This window comes from Myiozetetes cayanensis, unplaced genomic scaffold (genome assembly GCF_022539395.1).
Source record: "Myiozetetes cayanensis isolate MyiCay16 unplaced genomic scaffold, myiCay2020 scf9, whole genome shotgun sequence".
Taxonomy (NCBI): domain Eukaryota; kingdom Metazoa; phylum Chordata; class Aves; order Passeriformes; family Tyrannidae; genus Myiozetetes; species Myiozetetes cayanensis.
This window is the reverse complement of record NW_026088185.1, coordinates 36,790,962-36,804,193: the sequence shown is the minus strand read 5'-3', so window position 1 is coordinate 36,804,193 and position 13,232 is coordinate 36,790,962. Positions and strand designations below refer to the sequence as shown.

Sequence of the window (13,232 nt, the reverse complement as noted above, 5' to 3'; positions counted from 1 at the left end):
TGTAACCCACTGCACCCAAACACTGAACAGTTCTGTGTCTGAAACACTGATGGGAAGTTGAACATCAGTGTCCACCTGAGTGTTGGGCAAGTCCTGCACAATCCACTCAGTGGCAAGTGCAGTTCTGAGCACAACAGAGCACTCCTGCCATGTGCTGTTCAGCCTGGAGAAGAGAAGGATCCAGGGACACCTGAGAGCCCCTTGCAGGGCCTAAAGGGGCTCCAGGAGAGCTGGAGAGGGACTGGGGACAAGGCATGGAGGGACAGGACACAGGGAATGGCTTCCCAGTGCCAGAGGGCAGGGAGAGATGGGATTTTGGGAAGGAATTCCTGGCTGTGAGGGAGGTGAGACCCTGGCCCAGGTTGGGCAGAGAAGCTGTGGCTGCCCCTGGATCCCTGGAAGTGTCCAAGGCCAGGCTGGACGGGGCTTGGAGCCACCTGAGTTGATGGAAGGTGTCCCTGCCAGTGGCAGGGGGTGGAACAAGATGATCTTTGAGGCCCCTTCCAACCCAAACCAGTCTGGGATTCCATGGAAGTCTTTGAGAAGTTTCCTTTAAGATGATGACTACGCCTTTAGTTTCTCAAGCCTCCCTTTCTCTCCTGTCTCCAGGCAGCAAACACTCTGCAACTGCAATCCTAAAGGCTGTTCAGTATTTATGGTACATCCGCTCCCGTGGAGTGATTTGTCCCACAGCAATTTGTGCCCTGCTCCTTCTGGAGTCACACATTATCCATCAGCCCAGCTTCTCTGAAACAACAGTAAGTACTGGGAAGCCTCACCACTCTTACTGGAAGGAATGTTAATCCTGCAATTGCAATTCATATATTAGCTTAAGAAATGACTTTGCACAGAAGCTTAGAGTGTTTTAAAGGTCCAAAATTCATTCCTTTTGTTTAAATAGTCTGGCATTGTCCCCTTACACTTAAAAAAATGTCATCAGTATCTGCCAACACAGAATCCCTGATTAACTTAAGTAGAAAACACAGAGGGGAAGGGACAAACAGCAGAAGCAATTAAAGATATTAAATGCTCAAAGTAAAAGTAATAGATGACAACAACAACAGCTTTTATATTTTTTTTTGTTAAGGAAGGAACAGAAAACTAAGAACACCTGAAAATCTTTCTTCCCTTGCAAGGTATTACAGAGGGAAAACGAGATTCTTTCAGAAGACAGAATATGCAAACAGGCAAAGCTCTGTTTTCCCTCTCAGAGGTACCAATTTGGAGTACTCACTGAACATCTGCTCGTAGCAGAGCCCTACCATAATAGAACATTACCTCATCAGGTAATTTTAATAAAGGAGTCTCCTCAGAGCTGTTACACAAAGGGAGGCAGAACCAGTGAAAGCAGCAAGGCTTGAGAGCACACGGCTGTTTGTGCCCTGGGCAGGCAGGGAACACATTCAACCAGGAAGTCTCTTGTAAACACAACCATGACATACAATTTATATATATAAAAAAAAAACAAACCCACATAAAATCTGACTAAAAATATTCAACATTCACTCTCAAACGTAACATCTTTACTGGGGTGTTATACATTTAGTGTGGAGGAGAGATGAACACAGTAAGCAAACAGGAATCAGCAGCATGGGAGGAACATTTGGGGAGCAGTACCTGTGCTTTTGGATGTGCCTGCTGGGAGGAATGCTGGGACTGCTGTTTCTGCTGCAGCTGAGCCAGCTGTTGCCTCTGCATTTGCACCAACTGCTGTTGGTGTGTCTGGAACTGCTCCTCTGTGATGCCCCCTGTGACTACAGGAAAGAAAGGGGAGCAGAGTTACACAGCCCTGCACACAGCAAATTCATCTGAAAGGCAACAGTGCAGCTATTTTGGACAACTGAGTGCTCAAAGACATCACACGCTGTGTCAGATGCTTCCCAAGATCTTCCTGTATTCTCATGTAAAGGAGAGGTCAAGCTACAGTTTGTTTGTTGTGTTCTTACACTGAATCAATTTACAACAAAAGAACTCAGGGCTCTGGTTGCTTTTAAGCAGTTTTTATCTCTGGTGGTTTTCTCTCCAGTAGCTTCAGGCAAAAGCTTAGTGAAAGTATTTTCCTGCCTTTCAGAAAACAAGCACTGGCCTAAAAATCAGGGCTGAGGATGAAGTATCTGGGCTGAGCTGGGCATTTGGTGTCCCAGGGAGCACTGGAGTTTATTCCTGTACAAATTCCTTTCCTACAGTCCCTTACTGTCCCTTTCTCTGACAGCAGGATGGATTTCCAGTGGAACACTGGCACTGGAGAACACAAAAAAATCTGAGATTTAAACAGTCTGTGCAGTTCTAGACCAGCCCTCACCCCAAAGGACTATTCACCTATCTGGCAATTCCAGCTTGACCTTCCTCTTTCCCACCTTTCCTGAAGGATCTGCTCGTTGTTCCACCTGAACAGGATTTTCTCTGCCAATTATTTTTTTAAATGGAGTAAGAGTTTAGGAGTGACAGAGGTTTGTATCTGATGGGAAGCAGGTTAATGCCACCCCAGTAAGTCTCACACTCCCAACACAGGAAGGAAATGAAGTTAGAAAAGCTGTTTTTAATATTCTCACCCAAAGAACTGCACCCTTGGTAAACTGAAAATACTGCCAAGTGTTTCATGTTAAAACCTGAGTTTTGTGATGGATTGAAAAACTGCAACACCACAGGGTAAAAAAAAAAGGCACTGGTAAATTAAGTCTTCCTCCTTGACAGCTTTGGTTTGCATTTTTTATGTCACTTCTCTCAGGATTTGAAGCCTTTAATCAAAGATCATCTTACAGGCTGCCCTGAAAGTGGCATTTTATTAATTACTTCTACATGGTATTTAATGCTGAGGATAAAAAAAAAATACCTCTAAAAGGTAAAAGTTTGTTCCATAAGCAAAATCCTTCAGCTGGGAATAGCTGTCCTGTGTATCCAGGGACATGGTTTTCCCACTTGCAGTTCTTATGACATGAGCAAGAGTTAATTAGCTCAAAAAATTGGTTTTTTATTCATGCACTGATTAGGCACTTGGAAGAGAAGATTGGTCACACCATTTTTAAAATTAGTCTCTGTTTCTACAGCATTGGAGGAAATACCAGAGGAAGAGTTGCTTTATTAATACAGGGAAAAATAAAATGCAGAGGTAATTTTAAATATTCTTGTGCAGCAAAAAAAAAAAATAAAATCAAAGCAACTCTAAGTCTTCTCTAAAGTAAAAACATCAAAAAAAAATAGAAGTAATCAGTTTTAGCACTGCCACTGTTCCCTCTGGAGGCAGCTTTATGCTCACAGGTAAGTGTGCTATAAAATCCACTGATATCAGCAAAGAGAATGACTTCAATAAATGCACTGTGCTGTGCTCATTTAATGCACAGCCAGACTCTGACCAGCCCTTCCCAAATTTATTCACTATTTACGAGGGAGAAAACCCAACACTGTGCCTCTCGCTGGCTCTGTCACTTGGGGGACAATTCTGTTGTCTGCTGTGTCTGATCCTGCACCAGAACTGCAGGATCTGCTTTGGAATTTAACCTGGGATGAGAAAGGTCTTCCACAGCCATAAATGTGCCTGCATGATTTACTTCAGCTGCTGAGGGACCTTCTGTTCTCCCTGTATTCCCCAGGGGATTTTTCAGAATCATAACCCAAGTTTATTACTATTTTGATCAATCCACACACTGATATTCTTGTTGATGGGCATTACCTGACCCAGGAAGGGCTGATGTTTTATTCCTGTGTGTCCACAGATCCCTACAAAACACAGGGCTCCCCTTTTCCCTGCAGATAAACACTGTTCTCCTTTTTGTTTTGCCATCTTTCCCAGCCACTGGAATTCTCCTCCACTGCTGCAATCCTACAGCCAGTTCTGGGGACTTCACACAACTGTTCAACCTTTTTCCTTCACAGATCAGCTTCCACCTCAAAATATTCTCCTCATTTTTAGGCAGACTCCACCCAGAGCAGAATTTAAAGTGTTACATCTAGCTAATCCTTCAGTAATTGACTGATATTTACTATATTATTATAAAAAAAAAAAACTCAGGAAAAAAATAATCATCAGCTTAACCCGGATGTTTCTCAGCACCTTCCCATACCTTGGTGCCACCATACTGCATTCCTGCAAACAGGAATCTTGCAGTATTGCTCATTCTTGTTACATAAGGACCTACCAGCTAAACCCTTGTTCCTTACAGTCCATGGTTCACATCCTTAATTTTTTTAAAAATTTTCTGCACTTGCTTTAACCAGACATCTCTTAATAATCCCATCACACACAGCTGCCCCCTCTTCTGCTACAGGTGGAATTCTCCAAGCCCTTCCTGCTCTTTCAGGAAGAATAATTACATAAAATAAAGCCACAGCACATTATATGTGTTCTTTTCGTGCAGCAGGAATATTCCTGTGCAAATCTGATCATGGGAGAGAACAACATAAAGCTTACAAGGACTAAGCTGAAAAGTTATAGAATTACAATTACAGCTCCAGCATATGGAGCAAGTGAAGCAAAGGCTATTTAATTTAAGCTTAAAACGATTTTTTCCTTTGGAAGCTTTTATTCCAAGCCCCAACAAGGAGTCTACAAGTATTCACAAATGTTGTGCATATTTTATTTTCTTGTGAAGACACGACAAGAAACTTTATCAGCATTTTTTTTTAACGTGGGAATGTCTGTCTTGCTCTTCTGGAGCTGCCAGGTCATAAAGGCAAAGGGTGGCTGCACTGGCTGTGAGAGCTGCAGATGACATTTAAGGGAAATGACAATTTCCCAAACTTCATCAGTGGCTGATGATCAGCCAAAAAACCAGAGAAGGTGCATTGCATCACTGGATGCTTCCAGTGTCAACATTCTTGCTGTTTTCAGACCAGGGGCTTTCCTTTGGCGCTCACAAAGAAAATTCTTCTATCTTTAAACACAGTCAGGCCAATTAAGAGCCATGAAGACTCAATCACACCTCAACAATTCTTGATACAAGCAGAATCCAGTTGAATAATGTGTGTGTTTGAATCCAGCACTTCACCAAATTCTACTGGCACTGGAATAAAAGCAGGAGGAAGAGGGAAAGGTCTGTGTGTCCCAGGAAACACAAAGTAATTAGTTATTTTAATCCGTGGGTTAGATACACAGCGGTGCTGTTAGCAGTGCAGTCCCAGGTAAACCCACCAAAATTCAGTATTTTAAGCTCCAGAAGAACTCCAATCCTTGCCTACCTGATATGCCATTCTTGCTGGTGTTCAATAAAGCTACAGATGCTGCAGAGACTCTTTTGTTATTCACAGTCTGCCCTGGTTTCCTTGAGGTACATTCTTCGCTATCGCTGTCCTGGAGATTGAGTAGCCTGGGCTGGAAACACTGCAGTCGACATGATCTGATATTGCTTAGGATTTCAGGGAGGGACAGTCTGTTTTCACAAGGTTTATTGGAAGCATTGGTCCGTGAGAAATTAGAAGAAAAGTCTAAAGTCTGGGAAGAGCTCGAAAAACTGTTCAGCATTTCCGGGTCAATCTGCCTCAAGACGGGATCGTGCTCTGTGGATATTCGGTCCATTATAACCCTGGGGAGGGAGGAGGAGAGAACACATCAGTCACTCTGATTGTTCCCTTTTTAACACCTGGGAGGGGAATGAAGGGTTAAAGCAACACAGCTGTACCTTCCACCCCTGCCAATCCGCCTCCTGGCGAATCCTATGCACCTCCTTGGAATTGTCAGGGTTGTAAGGCAATGCCTGAACCTCAGCTTGTCCAATTCTGCCAACTCGGGGGTTTCAGACGAAGAATTAGTTTGGTCCAAACGAGGCTGCGAAGAAGAACAGGAAAAGGCAACTTTACACTCACTCAGAGAGTGTGGGATGGTTTGGGGCACTGCTGGTTATCATGCACAGGTTGATGATTGCCCACAGAACCATCACTTGGTTGGATGGGGCTTGGAGCAACCTGGGCCAGTGGGAGGTGTCCCTGTCCAGGGCAGGAATGGAATGAGATTTAAGGTCCCTTCCAACCCAAACCATTTCTGGGATTCTCTGATTCCATCTTTCCAAGCAGAAATGCTCTGTGCTGTCTCAAATGACAAGTTAATAATACTCATTATCGATTTCTGTGATCAGCTTAAATGCAGGGCTGTAGAGTCAATCAATTTACGTTGAGTGAAGCCAAACTCAAATGGACTTGGTAGTTTAAAAGGGCAAACAAACTAAAAAAAATATAACATTTAGGCTGTTAAATAACCTGCTTCTAACAGCAAGGGAAAACTAATAGAAAAGAATGAACATCAGTCATCTCAGCTCCTTTTGGTAAAGGAGTTAAGGCTGAAAACTGTCTCTGGGTGCATCAAAGTTTTGGTGCTGAGAGTGGGAACAGAACACCTGTGACATTAGCCCTGTGCCAGCCTAAATTTAAGAAACACCCCCCCAACACCACCCTAAATCCAACAGCACAGTCTTACAGCATAATACTGGCATCCTGCTCTCCTCCTGAAAGCACAGGGTCCATCAGGATCATTTTCTTCTTCTGCTTCTGACACTGGCGAGGGTACCTAGAGCAGAAGGCAACGTCATTCTCCCAACTGCCACATTCATGTAATTTTATTTATTATACAAGTTTGTATTTACATAACACAGACTGCCACATTTATATGTTAAATGCAGCTTCTCAAAGCAGAACTTAGAAGAAAAACTCATGGTTTCTCCAGGGATCTTTTTAATACAGCCACTTGGCCAAATCCCAGGCAAGCGAAACCTCTGCTGTGAGCACACCGAGATTTTGTGCCAGGGGGTTTGTTACCTGTGGGAACTCATCTTCATCTGAGCTGTGGAAGTCGTACTGTTTGATGTCACTCTTGCTGAGCACAGGCAGGGGCTCAGCTGAGGGCTGAGGAGTCACCACACACTCCAGTTTAGGCTTCTTCAGGTACTTCTTCTTCTGACGGACAACGTCGGACACCTCTTCCTTCAGGGAGGAGTGGTGAGGATGCTGGGGGGGGAAAACAAAGTGTTTAAAATAAATTAGGCATGAGGAGAGGAAAGGTTAATTACTAAGACATGAGTGCTTATCTCCCAAAGCAGACATCTGAGACACGTCATGCAAAATTTATTCAAAACACGAAAAAACCAGAAGTTAACCTCTGATGGTTTATTAATAAATATCTGTAGAGACAAACTGAAAGCTCTCAAGCCATAGGACAACCTAAGAGGCTCCTTGCTTTGCAGTACACTCAGGATATTGTAATTGGAATTCCTATTTCTGAAATCTCATTTTTCTCCAGCACTTTCCATTTTCTGAAGGGCTCAGATACGCTCCAAAGAAACAATCTAATTTGCTTCATGTTGATACTTCTGTGCAGATGTGGTGGTGTTTGGGTTGGCTGTTTAAGATGTTTCTAACACAAGCTCTCTGTGGTGAGCACCCCCATCGATATTAAACTGCTCACTTGAACACAAACACCATTAAACTTCAAAGCTTTCCTTTAAAAGAGATTATTTCACTTGGAAAACTCTCGCGTTGAAGGAGAAGCCAGTGCAGTGTAAGTTCACCCCAAATTACCACCCGTCAATAACTGACTGAAAGTAATAACTCCAGAAAAGGAGCTCAGCTCCAGAGCCAGGGGAGAAACCCAAGGAATGGCAGAATTCCTGGAGAAGCAGCCGGGTTTGCATGGAATGCCAGCACCACTAGGTGTCGCGGGTGCTAAATACAAACCTCCACAGCCCTTCAGCTCTCAGCCTGCACCTCCCAGCACCTCAAACTGCTCACATTTCAGGTTACTGCCTCAAAACCACACCTGAATTCCAACCTGGAATGATGAACTCCATAACAGGAGATTCACAGCAGAAATAATCTTACCTTAACTTTACATTCTTGAACTTTGTGATGATTTCCGTTGTGGAGAGACGATGGAGTCGTGCCCATCTCTTTCTCAGGTCTATTGAGCTTCACTTCATTGAGGATTTCACCTCCATAATCACCCAAGTGGTACCTCAAAAAACAGGATTAAAACTATAATATTGCATCTCCACTGGGAAATGTTTGAAAGGCCAATAGTCTGCATAAATCCCTTTTATTTCAGCTTCTGAAGTCACATGTAAGTACATATTATGTGGTACACAAGTCTCCAGCTATGTGTCCAGAAGACACAACTCCAAACAGAAATAAATTACAAGAGATGCTTTCAAACCCATTTAATGAAATTTAAAACCTTGGTGTCATATAAATAACTTCTTACAGGTGTAAATCTGCAATTTTACCTTTTCTCAACAACCTCTAACGTTAAATGCAACAGCTCCCGTTTTGTCTTCTCTCTTCTCTTAATCATCTCCAGAATGGTTATGGCTCTGCTGAACTCCCTCCTCAACTTCAACATCTTCTCATAAGAAGCCTCATCGTTCTTTCGGTTCTGTCGGGAGACCAAACACATTTCAAGTCGAGCCCTAAACTCACGAGGCTCAAACTGCACAAATGAAGTTCCAGAAACGCTGCTGCAAGCGAGGCTGAGGAGCACCCTCCAGAGCAGCTTCTCCTAAAGCATATCCAACCTGCAAACAAAACCCTGCTTCTCAGCCATCTCCCCCCCTGCTCTGTCTGCTCAGGTTCCACATAAACCCAGGGGAAGTTTGGCAGAGCAAGGAGTTCACGGTTTGGCTCCTGGAACGCTTTTCCCGCCTTGGTTCCACGCGAAGTTGATGCGAAACGCTGAGTAATTTCAGATTTCCTGGTTCAAATCACTTCACGCTGCAAATATGAAACCTGAACTATTCACTCCACGGCAAGTGGAGGGTGGTTTCCCCTTTTTCTCCCAGAAAGGGAAGTTTGTGACCCAGCAAGTCCCACAACTGCTCTGAGTTCCAGCTCTCCAGGAAACAACATAAACCATCCCCTGGCCAGGGATCCCAATGATCCCTCTCCCTGCAGGACTCCAAGCCATAAATCCAAACCAAGTCACCTTTCTGGTCTGCATCTTCTCAGTCCTCCTCCTGAAGGCCACGTAGGGGTCGTTGTTGGTGGAGCCATCCCTCTTCTCCTGCTTGATCTGGGGGATGAGGGAAGGCCCCCGGCAGTTCTTCCTCTTCCTCACCCAGTAGTCGTAGACAGCCTTGATCAGGTAGTCATCCTCATTTAGCAGCAATTTCGCCTCCTGAAGGGTCACAAGCTACAGGAGAACGTGGGAAAGGTGCAGTTGGGATGGGGGTGTAGGGAAGGCCACCACACACTCACCCCCCTTGTACATTCTCTGAGTAAACTCAAATTGTTTTCTAGCACAAAGAGTTAAAAAATATTCATGTACAATTTGGGAACTGTGTACATGTTCTTCCTAAGTCACACAGTTCCCAAATTGTCTGAGCCGGCATCATCACATCTTCCCTGCAATACTCCAGAACTTCATCCATCTTTCATGAAATCTGCACACACTGTCTGAAACAACTACAAGCTCGGGATATAAATAACTTACTACAGTTTGCAGATCGTGATTTAGGAACCACTTTAATCTGACTGTTTTTTCTTAAAAGTTTCTTGGTTAGCCATTATTAATGTATCATTCTTTGCAGTTTAATGCTGGCTCCCCTACAAGATAATTTACTGTAGAGAAATATACTCTGAAGTGAATTTATTTCCTAATTTCCCCCCCCCCCCCAAAATGTTTACTTGGTGATGGAAAAGGATAATGACCATCCCTGTTTATTACAGCCCAGAGACAAAGTCGTTCAGTTTTTGGGCAAATTATTTCTGTAGGAGGCAGTTGTGCACTGATAATGTAAAGATAACTTTTATTTTTATGTTCAGCTTTTTATATGGAAATTAGACTCGAAATAAATGCAAACCCCATCAGTGACTAAGTAGTACATCAGTTTAACATGCTCATATCATTAAACCCATTCACTGAATAAAAAGAAAATAGAATCTCCAGTATTAATTAGAACAGAAGTCAGGCAGCACTTTATCTTCCCCATAACTTGAAAAGCATCAACCGAACAACTTCAATTTACACTTCTGCAACATGTCAAACTAAAATCTTAGAATAAGCAGAAAAATAAAGATATCCTATGTCCAACTGCTAATATGTGTTAATTCCTGCCAGAATATAATAAAACCACTGCAATCTACAGTAGAATTAAAAAAACACTGAACTGTTTTTAAAAGACAGGAGAAAAATACTGCTTAAAAATAATTTCAGTTTTGTTTGTCCTTTGTTCCCTTTTTTCCATTAACATACTTCCTAAGAAAAAAAAATAAAGAAAACAACACAAAAAAAATAAACTGCCCCTGTGTGGTTGGTTTTGCTTGCAGATGAATTTTCTATAGTCTTGTAATATTTTAATTTTGAAAAGCATCTTTCAATTGTAAAATGTAACTTTATCATTCCAGCAACGAAAGGTGAAACCAGGATAAGAAGGATGAGTATTGACCTTGGGAAGTGATAACCAGAATGGTTTGAACTGAAAGCCAAAACAGGGGTGTTGATTTTCTTAGCATAGTAAAAAACCTTTACAATTATTGAGGTAAAGATTTTTACCTTGTTGAAGTTGCTGTAAGGTGTAAGAAAATGACATTTTGGCCTCTTGCCACACAGCACTGAACTAAATCAGGCTGAGGAACCAGCCAAATCACCAGAAGCTTCCTCCACACCACCACGGGTAAAAAGAGTTGTAAGCTGTCCTCTCTGACACACTAACTGTGGTCAGGAATTAAAATTTAACACCAACTCTCCCCAGCCAGCCCCCAAAAGCTCCCTCCCCACTCCTTGTTTTTCTAAATTACTAATATTGACAGCATGACAATAAGACAGTGATGTGATTCCTGTGCATGTGCAGATTCCCACACGCTTATCCCGGGAGTAGAACACAGAACACCCACCAGAACAACCACCAAACCCCAGTGACTTCTTCCCACAATACCTGACTAGAACTGGCCTTTTCGAGTCTGTCAACCATTATTTCGAACTGCAGGGGCTTGATTTCCATCTTCCTGTTCAGCCTGTTCAGCAGGGTCTCATCCTCAGAGTCCATATCGTAATCTGGCTGCTCATTGTCCAGATTGAAGGCTGCAATAAAAGTGGCACACAGCAAGAATTGAAATGTTTGGGGAATAACACGCTCCGGAGATGCAGAAAGGTGCATCAAAACTGACTGATGGAATTCCAGACTCTGCCAGATCACTCTTTCCTTTGGGCTAACGAGTTTCCCCATGTAACAGCAGCACTTGGAAGTTGTCTCTGACTTCCAAAATGAAGGGAATCCAAGGAGTTTCATTTTAAGTGGTTCGAAGGGGTGACAGGAAAAACCTTTAGTTTGGAAAAATGACCAGAGGCAGAGAAACTTTATTGTATCTTTGCAAAACAAAGGCAAAGATGCTTCTTGATGCTGTTATAACACAGCTCCTTCAGAATGAGATTATTAACAATGCAGATCATTTTCAATCCAATTCCAGACTTGCTAAAAGCACTTACACTGAAGTTCCAATATCGTTTCAGTTGCCCGTTTTTAAGTTGTTTAACAAACCCAGAGCCTCGAAATATTTAACAGACTGAAATCAGCTCTAGATGTAGAGCCTGACTATTCCTCCACTCCCCAAATATTGTTCTCAACTCTTCAGCAAAACCCATCTCTTTATTACAAGCTGTGCTAATGATTTTCCATACTGGACAACACTCCTGGTCCCACTAAAAACAGAAGGAAGTTACCATTCAACATAAACACAGCAGAAATGAAATTTTACAATAAATACAAACAAACTATAAGAACTCTTAATAGGAAACATTCATTGTACCTAATAAAACCTTGAGGGGGTGACACACCAGCTACCACCTTCCCAGTAATTCAATCAGCACTTTACAGCATTGACAACAGGCAGTGTTTGTTGAAATATATTCCATTCTTATTAGACAAACAGCACTATCTTATCTTTATGCTTTGAACTCGTGGCTATCCCAAAGTGCTGACTTCACAAAGCCTCTGCCACTGAGCTGAACCTTAAAACAAAAGCCTGGAAGACCAGGAGCAGAAGAAAACCACTAAAAAACATCTCTAAAGCAAATTACAGCATTTTCTCTCCCAGGGTCAGGTGATAAGGATATTCTTCCCACATCTCAGCCCAGCCCAAGACCACCCTCTCTGTAACACCATGCAATAAATGAGCTAAAGCAGTATTTATCTGTTTGGTTGTGCATGAAAACTCAGGCAGATGCAGCTAAAAAGCAGCTCCTCACCACCTTCAGCTCAAACTGGCACCTCAGAGGAGACACTGCCCAACTGAACCAACTCTGACATCACTTGTTCAGAGTGTTCTCTGGTTTAACACACACTGTAACAGTTTATTTGAGAATAATTTAATAGCAATGGGCTGTAACTATGAATTAAGTGGAATTATTAATATTATTAATTCAATAATACAAGTTTATTTTAGACACTGTCACTGGGCACGTGACCCACAGCTCTCCACCAATTAACTGGATCTCAAACTGCAGCTGAGAACATCAGATCCCGCCTCTCCAGTGGCAGGAATCAAAAACTTGGGAGAGAAAACTGCCCCAGCTTTTTTTTGTTGAACCGTTAGTTCTGTAAAACAGCACTAAAAGCATCAGCAGGCAGGATTATGCACTTGAGAGAAGAGGGATTGTTATGGTACCTGGGTGACTGCCACGCCACCCTGCTCAGGGAGCTCAGCAGCCAAACAGCACTCAAGTGCCTGCCAAAAATCAGTGCTGGGCTCAACAAAAGCAGGTTTTATGGATCATCTGCAGCTCCTGGGAGCTTTGCTCCAGCCTCTGCTGCGGGGTCCTTTTTAAATGTGCACTGAGGATGTGACTCCTCCTGTTACTCACTGGAGTTGCAAAGCTCCTCAGAGCCCTCCCAGGCAAGGTCAGCCTTGGCAGCTCCCACTTCTCCTGGGGAATGATGCCTGGTACCAACTTCCACTCTCCTAACAACCTGTAATTCCATGACCTCTTAGAACATAAAGTGCCACTTCCACCAGGAAGGAAACTGCAGCGGTTTCTGCTGCCCCAAAACCATCCCCAGAGCCTACAAAACTCCTGCAGCCCTCAGGTGCACTGGGAAATCACATCCAAACAACTCTGCTCGAGGGAGGTGGCCAGAATTTTATAGGCCTGATGTTCCCATTATTTTAGGAGAGCTCTCCTGAAAGAAAGCAGGTACCTCTACTCCCAAAACCTGGTGTATTCTTCTCAGAGATGATGTGACAAAGTCCAGCAAAGGCCCTGCTTGTTTGCCCTCAGACAGATGTTGGCCTTACACCAGAAAGATGTCAACCCATGACCT

The 13,232-nt window shown here is 43.1% G+C and overlaps 1 protein-coding gene across 3 annotated transcripts in view; it reads right to left on the bottom strand.

Annotated features, from left to right (window-relative positions):
- Positions 1 to 13,232, bottom strand: part of EPC2 (enhancer of polycomb homolog 2) — a 33,632-nt gene that overhangs the window by 3,401 nt on the left and 16,999 nt on the right. For all 3 annotated transcript variants that reach the window (XM_050339654.1, XM_050339656.1, XM_050339655.1), the window contains exons 3-11: positions 10,851 to 10,996; positions 8,900 to 9,106; positions 8,205 to 8,353; positions 7,804 to 7,936; positions 6,745 to 6,933; positions 6,407 to 6,496; positions 5,616 to 5,761; positions 5,176 to 5,519; positions 1,618 to 1,754 (exon numbers count right to left, since the gene is read on the bottom strand). In XM_050339654.1, the coding sequence (XP_050195611.1) occupies positions 1,618 to 1,754; positions 5,176 to 5,519; positions 5,616 to 5,761; positions 6,407 to 6,496; positions 6,745 to 6,933; positions 7,804 to 7,936; positions 8,205 to 8,353; positions 8,900 to 9,106; positions 10,851 to 10,996 (1,541 nt within the window). The remainder of the gene's footprint in view (positions 1 to 1,617; positions 1,755 to 5,175; positions 5,520 to 5,615; positions 5,762 to 6,406; positions 6,497 to 6,744; positions 6,934 to 7,803; positions 7,937 to 8,204; positions 8,354 to 8,899; positions 9,107 to 10,850; positions 10,997 to 13,232) is intronic.